Source organism: Xyrauchen texanus, chromosome 15, assembly GCF_025860055.1.
Source record: "Xyrauchen texanus isolate HMW12.3.18 chromosome 15, RBS_HiC_50CHRs, whole genome shotgun sequence".
In the NCBI taxonomy this organism is placed as follows: Eukaryota; Metazoa; Chordata; class Actinopteri; order Cypriniformes; family Catostomidae; genus Xyrauchen; species Xyrauchen texanus.
The window spans coordinates 413313-426986 of record NC_068290.1 but is presented as its reverse complement, the minus strand read 5'-3'; the positions used below and the strand labels follow the sequence as shown (position 1 = coordinate 426986).

Sequence of the window (13674 nt, the reverse complement as noted above, 5' to 3'; positions counted from 1 at the left end):
GTTCAGTCACAGACACAAACAATCGAGTAAATGCATTTTATTTCTCAAGAGAGAAGCTCACAGAAGGAAAAACATAGCTAATAAACCTGATCAACAGAAACTAAACTAGTTGAGACTAGACCAGCGTTTTTAAAGTGATGAGTGCCATTATATGGACATCTATATACTGGTGTTCAGTGGAGAGACTCGCTTTCATCTCACCAACAATCCGCTCACAAGAGTCTTTAAGACAGGACGAGCCCGTTCCTATAGCGACAGAGGCATGATGTATACCTGTGTGTGTGTGTGTGTGTGTGTGTCAAGGTGCCATCCAGAATGGCATTGGCTGCTGCTGTTGTGTTTGTGTTTTGTGGCGGGGAGGAGGGGATAACGGGCAGCGATACATCCCAAGCGTCCAGCCCGCGGATGAGCCGCCTATGCCCGTATTACCTGCCCCGTCTACTCTCGAGGGACAGTGGTCGTCATCTTCATCGGAGGAATCGCCGGAATACGCCACCAGCCCCGTCTTCACGCGCTTCACCTGTGGCTCTGATGGAGAGATGAGAAACAAACGAGAGAGAGACAGAGAGAGAAAAAACAACACAACCAAACGGGAATGTTGAAGGAATGTTGACAGAGAGAAACAGGACGTTAATCAAACATCAAAGGTGTGCGATGAATGACAGCCGGATGTCATTGGGCGGTCAGTGGGGGGCGATGTTAAAACCCATCCAATCAGGAGGCAGAACAGAAGGGTCGCCCCGCCCCCGCAGATCCAGCATCCCCCCGAGGGAACATGAAAAAGAGAGAAAAAACACAGAGAAAGAGAGAGAACACAAAACACAAAAGAGAGAGACATTAGTGCGATGGTTAAACGACAGGACAGACGTACGGTCGATCTGATGATGTCATCAGATAGGGACGACAGCAGGCTGATGATATCAACCACACAGGGGGAGGAGCCTTCTCATTCTGACTGTTAATTAACGACTGGCAGAGAAGCTCAACTGGACGCAAACACGTCATTTACAGCTGCAGCGTGTCATTCCCGCGCCACTAGCCGTCTCAGCCAATGGCGTGAGTTTGGGGCGGGACTAACTTTGCAACCGATGGCAGATAATGGGCAGGGCAGAAACAAAAGCAGCTAATGATTATTCAGTGCCAATGACACACTGCAGCTTTAAATGAACACTAATGAAGTGTCCCGTGCTGGTTCATTTCTGCATGCACAATGTAATTAGCATGATTTCTAATAAAGGTGTTGTGGTCACAGGCGTGTGCGTGTTCACAGACTCGAGCCGTCTGTTTATCTGTGGTCAGGGTGACAGTCTGTGGAGGGGGCGTGTCTTACCCAGGGAGTTTGGTGCTGGTTTTCTCTCGTCTGGTTTCTGCGCTCTCACTCCGTTCACTGGCGCTGGTACACTCGGAGGCGGCGGCGGCATCAACGGTCTGCTGCACAGATCAACAACATCAACACAAGTCAAACATGGCACTTTTCTGAGTCAAATATGTTTATACAATATCAGCTATTTGGTGATTTTGAGATGCTTGGCACGATGCCAGTTTTAGTTCATATCTTCTGTTTTACAACATTTCTTTATTCAGAGGCTAAAAAGTGCAAATATTATTGTGGAGCTCTTTGGCACATTTTGGCCTCTGAATAAACTCTTAAGATTATTTTTTCCCCCAATGGCATGTGTTTAACATGTTTAACGTGTTTAACGTGTTTAGTGTGTTTAACGTGTTTAATGTGTTTAGTGTGTTTAACATGTTTTGTGTGTTTAACGCGTTTTGTGTGTTTAACGCGTTTAGTGTGTTTAACGTGTTTTGTGTGTTTAACGTGTTTTGTGTGTTTAACGTGTTTTGTGTTTAACGTGTTTTGTGTGTTTAACGCGTTTTGTGTGTTTAACGCGTTTTGTGTGTTTAACGCGTTTTGTGTGTTTAACGCGTTTAGTGTGTTTAACGTGTTTAGTGTGTTTAACGTGTTTTGTGTGTTTAACGCGTTTAGTGTGTTTAACGCGTTTAGTGTGTTTAACGTGTTTTGTGTGTTTAACGCGTTTAGTGTGTTTAACGCGTTTAGTGTGTTTAACGTGTTTTGTGTGTTTAACGCGTTTAGTGTGTTTAACGCGTTTAGTGTGTTTAACGTGTTTTGTGTGTTTAACGTGTTTTGTGTGTTTAACGTGTTTAACGTGTTTTGTGTGTTTAACGCGTTTAGTGTGTTTAACGTGTTTAGTGTGTTTAACGCGTTTTGTGTGTTTAACGCGTTTTGTGTGTTTAACGCGTTTTGTGTGTTTAACGTGTTTTGTGTGTATAACGCGTTTAGTGTGTTTAACGTGTTTTGTGTGTTTAACGTGTTTTGTGTGTTTAACGCGTTTAGTGTGTTTAACATGTTTAACGTGTTTAATGTGTTTAACGTGTTTTGTGTGTTTAACGCGTTTAGTGTGTTTAACGTGTTTAGTGTGTTTAGTGTTTAACGTGTTTTGTGTGTTTAACGTGTTTTGTGTGTTTAACGTGTTTTGTGTGTTTAACGTGTTTAACGTGTTTTGTGTGTTTAACGCGTTTTGTGTGTTTAACGTGTTTAGTGTGTTTAACGCGTTTTGTGTGTTTAACGTGTTTTGTGTGTATAACGCGTTTAGTGTGTTTAACGCGTTTAGTGTGTTTAACGCGTTTTGTGTGTTTAACGCGTTTAGTGTGTTTAACGCGTTTAGTGTGTTTATAGTGTTTGGTGTGTTTATAGTGTTTAGTGCGTTTATAGTGTTTAGTGTCTTTATAGTGTTTAGTGTGTTTATAGTGTTTAGTGTGTTTATAGTGTTTAGTGTGTTTATAGTGTTTAGTGTGTTTTGTGTGTTTATAGTGTTTAATGTGTTTAACGTGTTTAGTGTGTTTATAGTGTTTAGTGTGTTTATAGTGTTTGGTGTGTTTATAGTGTTTAGTGCGTTTATAGTGTTTAGTGTCTTTATAGTGTTTAGTGTGTTTATAGTGTTTAGTGTGTTTATAGTGTTTAGTGTGTTTATAGTGTTTAGTGTGTTTTGTGTGTTTATAGTGTTTAATGTGTTTAACGTGTTTAGTGTGTTTAACGCGTTTTGTGTGTTTAACGCGTTTTGTGTGTTTAACGCGTTTTGTGTGTTTAACGTGTTTTGTGTGTATAACGCGTTTAGTGTGTTTAACGTGTTTTGTGTGTTTAACGTGTTTTGTGTGTTTAACGCGTTTAGTGTGTTTAACATGTTTAACGTGTTTAATGTGTTTAACGTGTTTTGTGTGTTTAACGCGTTTAGTGTGTTTAACGTGTTTAGTGTGTTTAGTGTTTAACGTGTTTTGTGTGTTTAACGTGTTTTGTGTGTTTAACGTGTTTTGTGTGTTTAACGTGTTTAACGTGTTTTGTGTGTTTAACGCGTTTTGTGTGTTTAACGTGTTTAGTGTGTTTAACGCGTTTTGTGTGTTTAACGTGTTTTGTGTGTATAACGCGTTTAGTGTGTTTAACGCGTTTAGTGTGTTTAACGCGTTTTGTGTGTTTAACGCGTTTAGTGTGTTTAACGCGTTTAGTGTGTTTATAGTGTTTGGTGTGTTTATAGTGTTTAGTGCGTTTATAGTGTTTAGTGTCTTTATAGTGTTTAGTGTGTTTATAGTGTTTAGTGTGTTTATAGTGTTTAGTGTGTTTATAGTGTTTAGTGTGTTTTGTGTGTTTATAGTGTTTAATGTGTTTAACGTGTTTAGTGTGTTTATAGTGTTTAGTGTGTTTATAGTGTTTAGTGCGTTTATAGTGTTTAATGTGTTTAGTGTGTTTTGTGTGTTCAACGTGTTTTGTGTGTTCAACGCGTTTAGTGTGTTTAAAGTGTGGTGTTGATACTCCAAATCAATCAAAAGTTCCAACATTACAAATATAATTGATCAGTGTCCAAAAACATCTCCAAATGTTTTGTGTGTTTAACGTGTTTAGTGTGTTTATAGTGTTTAGTGTGTTTATAGTGTTTAGTGCGTTTATTGTGTTTAGTGTGTTTATAGTGTTTAGTGTGTTTATAGTGTTTAACGCGTTTAGTGTGTTTAACGCGTTTAGTGTGTTTAACGCGTTTAGTGTGTTTAACGTGTTGTGGATACTCCAAATCAAGTTCCAACATTACAAATATAATTGATCAGTGTCCAAAAACATCTCCAAATGTTTTGTGTGTTTATAGTGTTTAGTGTGTTTATAGTGTTTAGTGCGTTTATAGTGTTTTGTGCGTTTATAGTGTTTAGTGCGTTTATAGTGTTTAGTGTGTTTATTGTGTTTAGTGCGTTTATAGTGTTTTGTGCGTTTATAGTGTTTAGTGCGTTTATAGTGTTTAGTGCGTTTATTGTGTTTAGTGCGTTTATAGTGTTTTGTGCGTTTATAGTGTTTAGTGCGTTTATAGTGTTTAGTGTGTTTATAGTGTTTAGTGTGTTTATAGTGTATAGTGCGTTTATTGTGTTTAGTGTGTTTATAGTGTTTAATGTGTTTATAGTGTTTAATGTGTTTATAGTGTTTAGTGCGTTTATAGTGTTTAGTGCGTTTATTGTGTTTATAGTGTTTAGTGTGTTTATAGCGTTTAGTGTGTTTAGTGCGTTTATAGTGTTTTGTGTGTTTAACGTGTTTTGTGTGTTTAACGTGTTTTGTGTGTTTAACGCGTTTAGTGTGTTTAACGTGTTTTGTGTTGATACTCCAAATCAATCAAAAGTTCCAACATTACAAATATAATTGATCAGTGTCCAAAAACATCTCCAAATGTTTAGTGCATTTATAGTGTTTAGTGTGTTTATAGTGTTTAGTGTGTTTAATGTGTTTAACGTGTTTAACGTGTTTAATGTGTTTAACGTGTTTATAGTGTTTAGTGCGTTTATAGTTTTTGTACTGCGTTTATAGTTTTTGTAGTGTTTAGTGCATTTATAGTGTTTAGTGCATCTATAGTGCATTTAACGTGTTTAGTGCGTTTATAGTGTTTAGTGCGTTTATAGTGTTTAGTGCGTTTATAGTGTTTAGTGCGTTTACAGTGTTTAGTGCGTTTACAGTGTTTAGTGCGTTTACAGTGTTTAGTGCGTTTATAGTGTTTAGTGCGTTTACAGTTTTTAGTGCGTTTACAGTGTTTAGTGTGTTTATAGTGTTTAGTGCGTTTATAGTGTTTAGTGCGTTTATAGTGTTTAGTGCGTTTATAGTGCATTTAACGTGTTTAGTGTGTTTACAGTGTTTAGTGCGTTTATAGTGTTTATAGTGTTTAGTGTGTTTATAGTGTTTAGTGTGTTTATAGTGTTTATAGTGTTTAGTGTGTTTATAGTGTTTATAGTTTTTGTAGTGTTTAGTGCGTTTAGTGTTTAGTGCGTTTATAGTCTTTAGTGCGTTTATAGTGTTTAGTGCGTTTATAGTGTTTAGTGCGTTTATAGTGTTTATAGTGTTTATAGTGTTTAGTGCGTTTATAGTGTTTAGTGCGTTTATAGTGTTTAGTGCGTTTATAGTGTTTAGTGTGTTTATAGTGCATTTAACGTGTTTAGTGTGTTTACAGTGTTTAGTGTGTTTATAGTGTTTATAGTGTTTAGTGTGTTTATAGTGTTTAGTGTGTTTATAGTGTTTAGTGTGTTTATAGTGTTTATAGTGTTTAGTGTGTTTATAGTGTTTAGTGTGTTTATAGTGTTTAGTGCGTTTATAGTGTTTAGTGTGTTTATAGTGCATTTAACGTGTTTAGTGTGTTTACAGTGTTTAGTGTGTTTATAGTGTTTAGTGTGTTTATAGTGTTTATAGTGTTTAGTGTGTTTATAGTGTTTAGTGCGTTTATAGTGTTTAGTGCGTTTATAGTGTTTAGTGCGTTTATAGTGTTTAGTGTGTTTATAGTGCATTTAACGTGTTTAGTGTGTTTACAGTGTTTAGTGTGTTTATAGTGTTTAGTGTGTTTATAGTGTTTATAGTGTTTAGTGTGTTTATAGTGTTTAGTGTGTTTATAGTGTTTATAGTGTTTAGTGTGTTTATAGTGTTTAGTGTGTTTATAGTGTTTAGTGTGTTTATAGTGTTTATAGTTTTTGTAGTGTTTAGTGCGTTTAGTGTTTAGTGTGTTTATAGTGCGTTTAACGTGTTTAGTGTGTTTATAGTGTTTAGTGTGTTTATAGTTTTTGTAGTGTTTAGTGCGTTTATAGTGTTCAGTGTGTTTATAGTGTTTAGTGCGTTTATAGTGTTTAGTGTGTTTATAGTGTTTAGTGTGTTTATAGTTTTTGTAGTGTTTAGTGCGTTTATAGTGTTTAGTGTGTTTATAGTGTTTAGTGTGTTTATAGTGTTTAGTGTGTTTATAGTGTTTATAGTGTTTAGTGTGTTTATAGTGTGTTTATAGTGTTTAGTGTGTTTATAGTTTTTGTAGTGTTTAGTGCGTTTATAGTGTTTAGTGTGTTTATAGTGTTTAGTGTGTTTATAGTGTTTAGTGTGTTTATAGTGTTTTGTGTGTTTATAGTGTTTAGTGTGTTTATAGTGTTTAGTGTGTTTATAGTTTTTGTAGTGTTTAGTGCGTTTATAGTGTTTAGTGCGTTTATAGTGTTTAGTGTGTTTATAGTGTTTAGTGTGTTTATAGTGTGTTTATAGTGTTTAGTGTGTTTATAGTGTTTAGTGTGTTTATAGTGTGTTTATAGTGTTTAGTGTGTTTATAGTGTGTTTATAGTGTTTAGTGTTTATAGTGTTTAGTGTGTTTATAGTGTGTTTATAGTGTTTAGTGTGTTTATAGTGTGTTTATAGTGTTTAGTGTGTTTATAGTGTTTAGTGTGTTTATAGTGTTTAGTGTGTTTATAGTGTGTTTATAGTGTTTAGTGTGTTTATAGTGTGTTTATAGTGTTTAGTGTGTTTATAGTGTGTTTATAGTGTTTATAGTGTTTAGTGTGTTTATAGTGTGTTTATAGTGTTTAGTGCGTTTATAGTGTTTAGTGTGTTTATAGTGTGTTTATAGTGTTTAGTGCGTTTATAGTGTTTAGTGTGTTTATAGTGTTTATAGTGTTTAGTGTGTTTATAGTGTGTTTATAGTGTTTAGTGCGTTTATAGTGTTTAGTGTGTTTATAGTGTTTAGTGTGTTTATAGTGTGTTTATAGTGTTTAGTGTGTTTATAGTGTGTTTATAGTGTTTAGTGTGTTTATAGTGTGTTTATAGTGTTTAGTGTGTTTATAGTGTGTTTATAGTGTTTAGTGTGTTTATAGTGTTTAGTGTGTTTATAGTGTGTTTATAGTGTTTAGTGCGTTTATAGTGTTTAGTGTGTTTATAGTGTTTATAGTGTTTAGTGCGTTTATAGTGTTTAGTGTGTTTATAGTGTTTAGTGTGTTTATAGTGTTTAGTGTGTTTATAGTGTTTATAGTGTTTAGTGTGTTTATAGTGTTTAGTGTGTTTATAGTGTTTTGTGTGTTTATAGTGTTTATAGTGTTTAGTGTGTTTATAGTGTTTTGTGTGTTTATAGTGTTTATAGTGTTTAGTGTGTTTATAGTGTTTAGTGTGTTTATAGTTTTTGTAGTGTTTAGTGCGTTTATAGTGTTTAGTGCGTTTATAGTGTTTAGTGTGTTTAGTGTCTTTATAGTGTTTAGTGTCTTTATAGTGTTTAGTGTGTTTATAGTGTTTATAGTGTTTAGTGTGTTTATAGTGTTTAGTGTGTTTATAGTGTTTATAGTGTTTAGTGTGTTTATAGTGTTTATAGTGTTTAGTGTGTTTATAGTGTTTAGTGCGTTTATAGTGTTTAGTGCGTTTATAGTGTTTAGTGCGTTTATAGTGTTTAGTGTGTTTATAGTGTTTAGTGCGTTTATAGTGTTTAGTGTGTTTATAGTGTTTAGTGTGTTTATAGTGTTTAGTGTGTTTATAGTGTTTAGTGCGTTTATAGTGTTGTGTGTTTATAGTTTTTGTAGTGTTTAGTGCGTTTATAGTGTTTAGTGTGTTTAGTGTCTTTATAGTGTTTAGTGTCTTTATAGTGTTTATAGTGTTTAGTGTGTTTATAGTGTTTATAGTGTTTAGTGTGTTTATAGTGTTTATAGTGTTTAGTGTGTTTATAGTGTGTTTATAGTGTTTAGTGCGTTTATAGTGTTTAGTGCGTTTATAGTGTTTAGTGTGTTTATAGTGTTTAGTGTGTTTATAGTGTTTAGTGCGTTTATAGTGTTTAGTGTGTTTATAGTTTTTGTAGTGTTTAGTGCGTTTATAGTGTTTAGTGCGTTTAGTGTGTTTATAGTGTGTTTATAGTGTTTAGTGTGTTTAGTGTGTTTATAGTGTGTTTATAGTGTTTATAGTGTTTATAGTGTTTAGTGCGTTTATAGTGTTTAGTGTGTTTATAGTGTTTAGTGCGTTTATAGTGTTTAGTGTGTTTATAGTTTTTGTAGTGTTTAGTGCGTTTATAGTGTTTAGTGTGTTTATAGTTTTTGTAGTGTTTAGTGTGTTTAGTGTCTTTATAGTGTTTAGTGTCTTTATAGTGTTTAGTGTGTTTATAGTGTTTATAGTGTTTAGTGTGTTTATAGTGTTTATAGTGTTTAGTGTGTTTACAGTGTTTAGTGTGTTTATAGTGTTTATAGTGTTTAGTGTGTTTACAGTGTTTAGTGTGTTTATAGTGTTTATAGTGTTTAGTGTGTTTATAGTGTGTTTATAGTGTTTAGTGCGTTTATAGTGTTTAGTGTGTTTATAGTGTTTAGTGCGTTTATAGTGTTTAGTGTGTTTATAGTGTTTAGTGTCTTTATAGTGTTTAGTGTCTTTATAGTGTTTAGTGTCTTTATAGTGTTTAGTGTGTTTATAGTTTTTGTAGTGTTTAGTGCGTTTATAGTGTTTAGTGTGTTTAGTGTCTTTATAGTGTTTAGTGTCTTTATAGTGTTTAGTGTGTTTATAGTGTTTAGTGTCTTTATAGTGTTTAGTGTGTTTATAGTGTTTAGTGTGTTTATAGTTTTTGTAGTGTTTAGTGCGTTTATAGTGTTTAGTGTGTTTAGTGTCTTTATAGTGTTTAGTGTGTTTATAGTGTTTAGTGTGTTTATAGTGTTTAGTGTGTTTATAGTGTTTAGTGTGTTTATAGTGTTTAGTGTGTTTATAGTTTTTGTAGTGTTTAGTGCGTTTATAGTGTTTAGTGTGTTTAGTGTCTATAGTGTTTAGTGTCTTTATAGTGTTTAGTGTGTTTATAGTGTTTAGTGCGTTTATAGTGTTTAGTGTGTTTAGTGTGTTTATAGTTTTTGTAGTGTTTAGTGCGTTTATAGTGTTTAGTGTGTTTATAGTGTCTATAGTGTTTAGTGTCTTTATAGTGTTTAGTGTGTTTATAGTGTTTAGTGCGTTTATAGTGTCTATAGTGTTTAGTGTCTTTATAGTGTTTAGTGTGTTTATAGTGTTTAGTGTGTTTATAGTGTCTATAGTGTTTAGTGTCTTTATAGTGTTTAGTGTGTTTATAGTGTTTAGTGTGTTTATAGTGTCTATAGTGTTTAGTGTGTTTATAGTGTCTTTATAGTGTTTAGTGTCTTTATAGTGTTTAGTGTGTTTATAGTGTTTAGTGTGTTTATAGTGTTTAGTGTGTTTATAGTGTCTATAGTGTTTAGTGTCTTTATAGTGTTTATAGTGTTTAGTGTGTTTATAGTGTCTTTATAGTGTTTAGTGTCTTTATAGTGTTTAGTGTGTTTATAGTGTTTAGTGTGTTTATAGTGTCTATAGTGTTTAGTGTCTATAGTGTTTAGTGTCTTTATAGTGTTTAGTGTGTTTATAGTGTTTAGTGTGTTTATAGTGTCTATAGTGTTTAGTGTCTTTATAGTGTTTAGTGTGTTTATAGTGTTTAGTGCGTTTATAGTGTTTAGTGTGTTTAGTGTCTTTATAGTGTTTAGTGTCTTTATAGTGTTTAGTGCGTTTATAGTGTTTAGTGTGTTTATAGTGTTTAGTGTGTTTATAGTTTTTGTAGTGTTTAGTGCGTTTATAGTGTTTAGTGTCTTTAGTGTTTAGTGTGTTTATAGTGTTTAGTGTGTTTATAGTGTTTAGTGTTTATAGTGTTTATAGTGTTTATAGTGTTTAGTGTCTTTATAGTGTTTAGTGTGTTTAACGCGTTTAGTGTGTTTAACGTGTTTTGTGTGTTTATAGTGTTCAGTGTGTTTATAGTGTTTAGTGTTTATAGTGTTTAGTGTCTTTATAGTGTTTAATGTGTTTAACGTGTTTAGTGTGTTTATAGTGTTTAGTGTCTTTATAGTGTTTAATGTGTTTAACGTGTTTAACGCGTTTAGTGTGTTTAACGCGTTTAGTGTGTTTAACGTGTTTTGTGTGTTTATAGTGTTTAGTGTGTTTATAGTGTTTAGTGTGTTTATAGTGTTCAGTGTGTTTATAGTGTTTAGTGTTTATAGTGTTTAGTGTTTATAGTGTTTAGTGTTTATAGTGTTTAGTGTCTTTATAGTGTTTATAGTGTTTAGTGTCTTTATAGTGTTTAGTGTGTTTAACGTGTTTAGTGTGTTTATAGTGTTTAGTGTTTATAGTGTTTAGTGTTTATAGTGTTTAGTGTTTATAGTGTTTAATGTGTTTAACATGTTTAACGCGTTTAGTGTGTTTAACGCGTTTAGTGTGTTTATAGTGTTTAGTGTGTTTATAGTGTTTAGTGTGTTTAGTGTTTAGTGTGTTTAACGTGTTTAATGTGTTTAACGTGTTTAGTGTGTTTATAGTGTTTAGTGTGTTTAGTGTTTATAGTGTTTAGTGTTTATAGTGTTTATAGTGTTTAGTGTCTTTATAGTGTTTAACGTGTTTATAGTGTTTAGTGCGTTTATAGTGTTTAGTGTGTTTATAGTTTTTGTAGTGTTTAGTGCGTTTATAGTGTTTAGTGTGTTTATAGTTTTTGTAGTGTTTAGTGTGTTTAGTGTCTTTATAGTGTTTAGTGTCTTTATAGTGTTTAGTGTGTTTATAGTGTTTATAGTGTTTAGTGTGTTTATAGTGTTTATAGTGTTTAGTGTGTTTACAGTGTTTAGTGTGTTTATAGTGTTTATAGTGTTTATAGTGTTTAGTGTGTTTACAGTGTTTAGTGTGTTTATAGTGTTTATAGTGTTTAGTGTGTTTATAGTGTGTTTATAGTGTTTAGTGCGTTTATAGTGTTTAGTGTGTTTATAGTGTTTAGTGCGTTTATAGTGTTTAGTGTGTTTATAGTGTTTAGTGTGTTTAGTGTCTTTATAGTGTTTAGTGTCTTTATAGTGTTTAGTGTCTTTATAGTGTTTAGTGTCTTTATAGTGTTTAGTGTGTTTATAGTTTTTGTAGTGTTTAGTGCGTTTATAGTGTTTAGTGTGTTTAGTGTCTTTATAGTGTTTAGTGTCTTTATAGTGTTTAGTGTGTTTATAGTGTTTAGTGTCTTTATAGTGTTTAGTGTGTTTATAGTGTTTAGTGTGTTTATAGTTTTTGTAGTGTTTAGTGCGTTTATAGTGTTTAGTGTGTTTAGTGTCTTTATAGTGTTTAGTGTGTTTATAGTGTTTAGTGTGTTTATAGTGTTTAGTGTGTTTATAGTGTTTAGTGTGTTTATAGTGAGTGTGTTTATAGTGTTTAGTGTGTTTATAGTTTTTGTAGTGTTTAGTGCGTTTATAGTGTTTAGTGTGTTTAGTGTCTATAGTGTTTAGTGTCTTTATAGTGTTTAGTGTGTTTATAGTGTTTAGTGCGTTTATAGTGTTTAGTGTGTTTAGTGTGTTTATAGTTTTTGTAGTGTTTAGTGCGTTTATAGTGTTTAGTGTGTTTATAGTGTCTATAGTGTTTAGTGTCTTTATAGTGTTTAGTGTGTTTATAGTGTTTAGTGCGTTTATAGTGTCTATAGTGTTTAGTGTCTTTATAGTGTTTAGTGTGTTTATAGTGTTTAGTGTGTTTATAGTGTCTATAGTGTTTAGTGTCTTTATAGTGTTTAGTGTGTTTATAGTGTTTAGTGTGTTTATAGTGTCTATAGTGTTTAGTGTCTTTATAGTGTTTAGTGTCTTTATAGTGTTTAGTGTGTTTATAGTGTTTAGTGTGTTTATAGTGTCTATAGTGTTTAGTGTCTATAGTGTTTAGTGTCTTTATAGTGTTTAGTGTGTTTATAGTGTTTAGTGTGTTTATAGTGTCTATAGTGTTTAGTGTCTTTATAGTGTTTAGTGCGTTTATAGTGTTTAGTGCGTTTATAGTGTTTAGTGTGTTTAGTGTCTTTATAGTGTTTAGTGCGTTTATAGTGTTTAGTGTGTTTATAGTGTTTAGTGTGTTTATAGTTTTTGTAGTGTTTAGTGCGTTTATAGTGTTTAGTGTCTTTAGTGTTTAGTGTGTTTATAGTGTTTAGTGTGTTTATAGTGTTTAGTGTTTATAGTGTTTATAGTGTTTATAGTGTTTAGTGTCTTTATAGTGTTTAGTGTCTTTATAGTGTTTAGTGCGTTTATAGTGTTTAGTGTGTTTATAGTGTTTAGTGTGTTTATAGTTTTTGTAGTGTTTAGTGCGTTTATAGTGTTTAGTGTCTTTAGTGTTTAGTGTGTTTATAGTGTTTAGTGTGTTTATAGTGTTTAGTGTTTATAGTGTTTATAGTGTTTATAGTGTTTAGTGTCTTTATAGTGTTTAGTGTGTTTACTTGGCGTTTAGTGTGTTTAACGTGTTTTGTGTGTTTATAGTGTTCAGTGTGTTTATAGTGTTTAGTGTTTATAGTGTTTAGTGTCTTTATAGTGTTTAATGTGTTTAGCGTGTTTAGTGTGTTTATAGTGTTTAGTGTCTTTATAGTGTTTAATGTGTTTAGCGTGTTTAACTTGGCGTTTAGTGTGTTTACTTGGCGTTTAGTGTGTTTAACGTGTTTTGTGTGTTTATAGTGTTCAGTGTGTTTATAGTGTTTAGTGTTTATAGTGTTTAGTGTTTATAGTGTTTAGTGTTTATAGTGTTTAGTGTCTTTATAGTGTTTATAGTGTTTAGTGTCTTTATAGTGTTTAATGTGTTTAACGTGTTTAGTGTGTTTAGTGTCTTTATAGTGTTTAGTGTGTTTAACGTGTTTAGTGTGTTTATAGTGTTTAGTGTTTATAGTGTTTAGTGTTTATAGTGTTTAATGTGTTTAACATGTTTAACGGCGTTTAGTGTGTTTAACTTGCGTTTAGTGTGTTTATAGTGTTTAGTGTGTTTATAGTGTTTAGTGTGTTTAGTGTTTAGTGTGTTTAGCGTGTTTAATGTGTTTAACGTGTTTAGTGTGTTTATAGTGTTTAGTGTGTTTAGTGTTTATAGTGTTTAGTGTTTATAGTGTTTATAGTGTTTAGTGTCTTTATAGTGTTTAACGTGTTTAACATGTTTAACGCGTTTAGTGTGTTTAACGCGTTTAGTGTGTTTAACGCGTTTAGTGTGTTTATAGTGTTTAGTGTGTTTATAGTGTTTAGTGTGTTTATAGTGTTTATAGTGTTTAGTGTGTTTATAGTGTTTAGTGTGTTTATAGTGTTTATAGTGTTTATAGTGTTTAGTGTGTTTATAGTGTTTAGTGTGTTTATAGTGTTTAGTGTGTTTATAGTGTTTGGTGTGTTTATAGTGTTTATAGTGTTTAGTGTGTTTATAGTGTTTAGTGTGTTTATAGTGTTTAGTGTGTTTAGTGTTTATAGTGTTTAGTGTCTTTATAGTGTTTAACGTGTTTAACATGTTTAACGCGTTTAGTGTGTTTAACGCGTTTAGTGTGTTTATAGTGTTTAGTGTGTTTATAGTGTTTAGTGTGTTTATAGTGTTTAGTGTGTTTATAGTGTTTAGTGTGTTTAGTGTCTTTATAGTGTTTAATGTGTTTAACG

General features: G+C 32.3%; 1 protein-coding gene across 2 annotated transcripts in view; it reads right to left on the bottom strand.

Annotated features, from left to right (window-relative positions):
* khdc4 (KH domain containing 4, pre-mRNA splicing factor) overlaps positions 1–13674 on the bottom strand; it is a 48219-nt gene continuing 34545 nt past the window's right edge. Inside the window, exons 13-14 of one of the 2 annotated variants that reach the window (XM_052143818.1) lie at positions 1331–1428; positions 1–528 (exon numbers count right to left, since the gene is read on the bottom strand). In XM_052143818.1, the coding sequence (XP_051999778.1) occupies positions 299–528; positions 1331–1428 (328 nt within the window). In that variant the 3' untranslated portion in view covers positions 1–298. Of the gene's footprint in view, positions 529–1330; positions 1432–13674 lie in introns of both variants that reach the window. The other variant, XM_052143817.1, reaches the window with a different exon arrangement.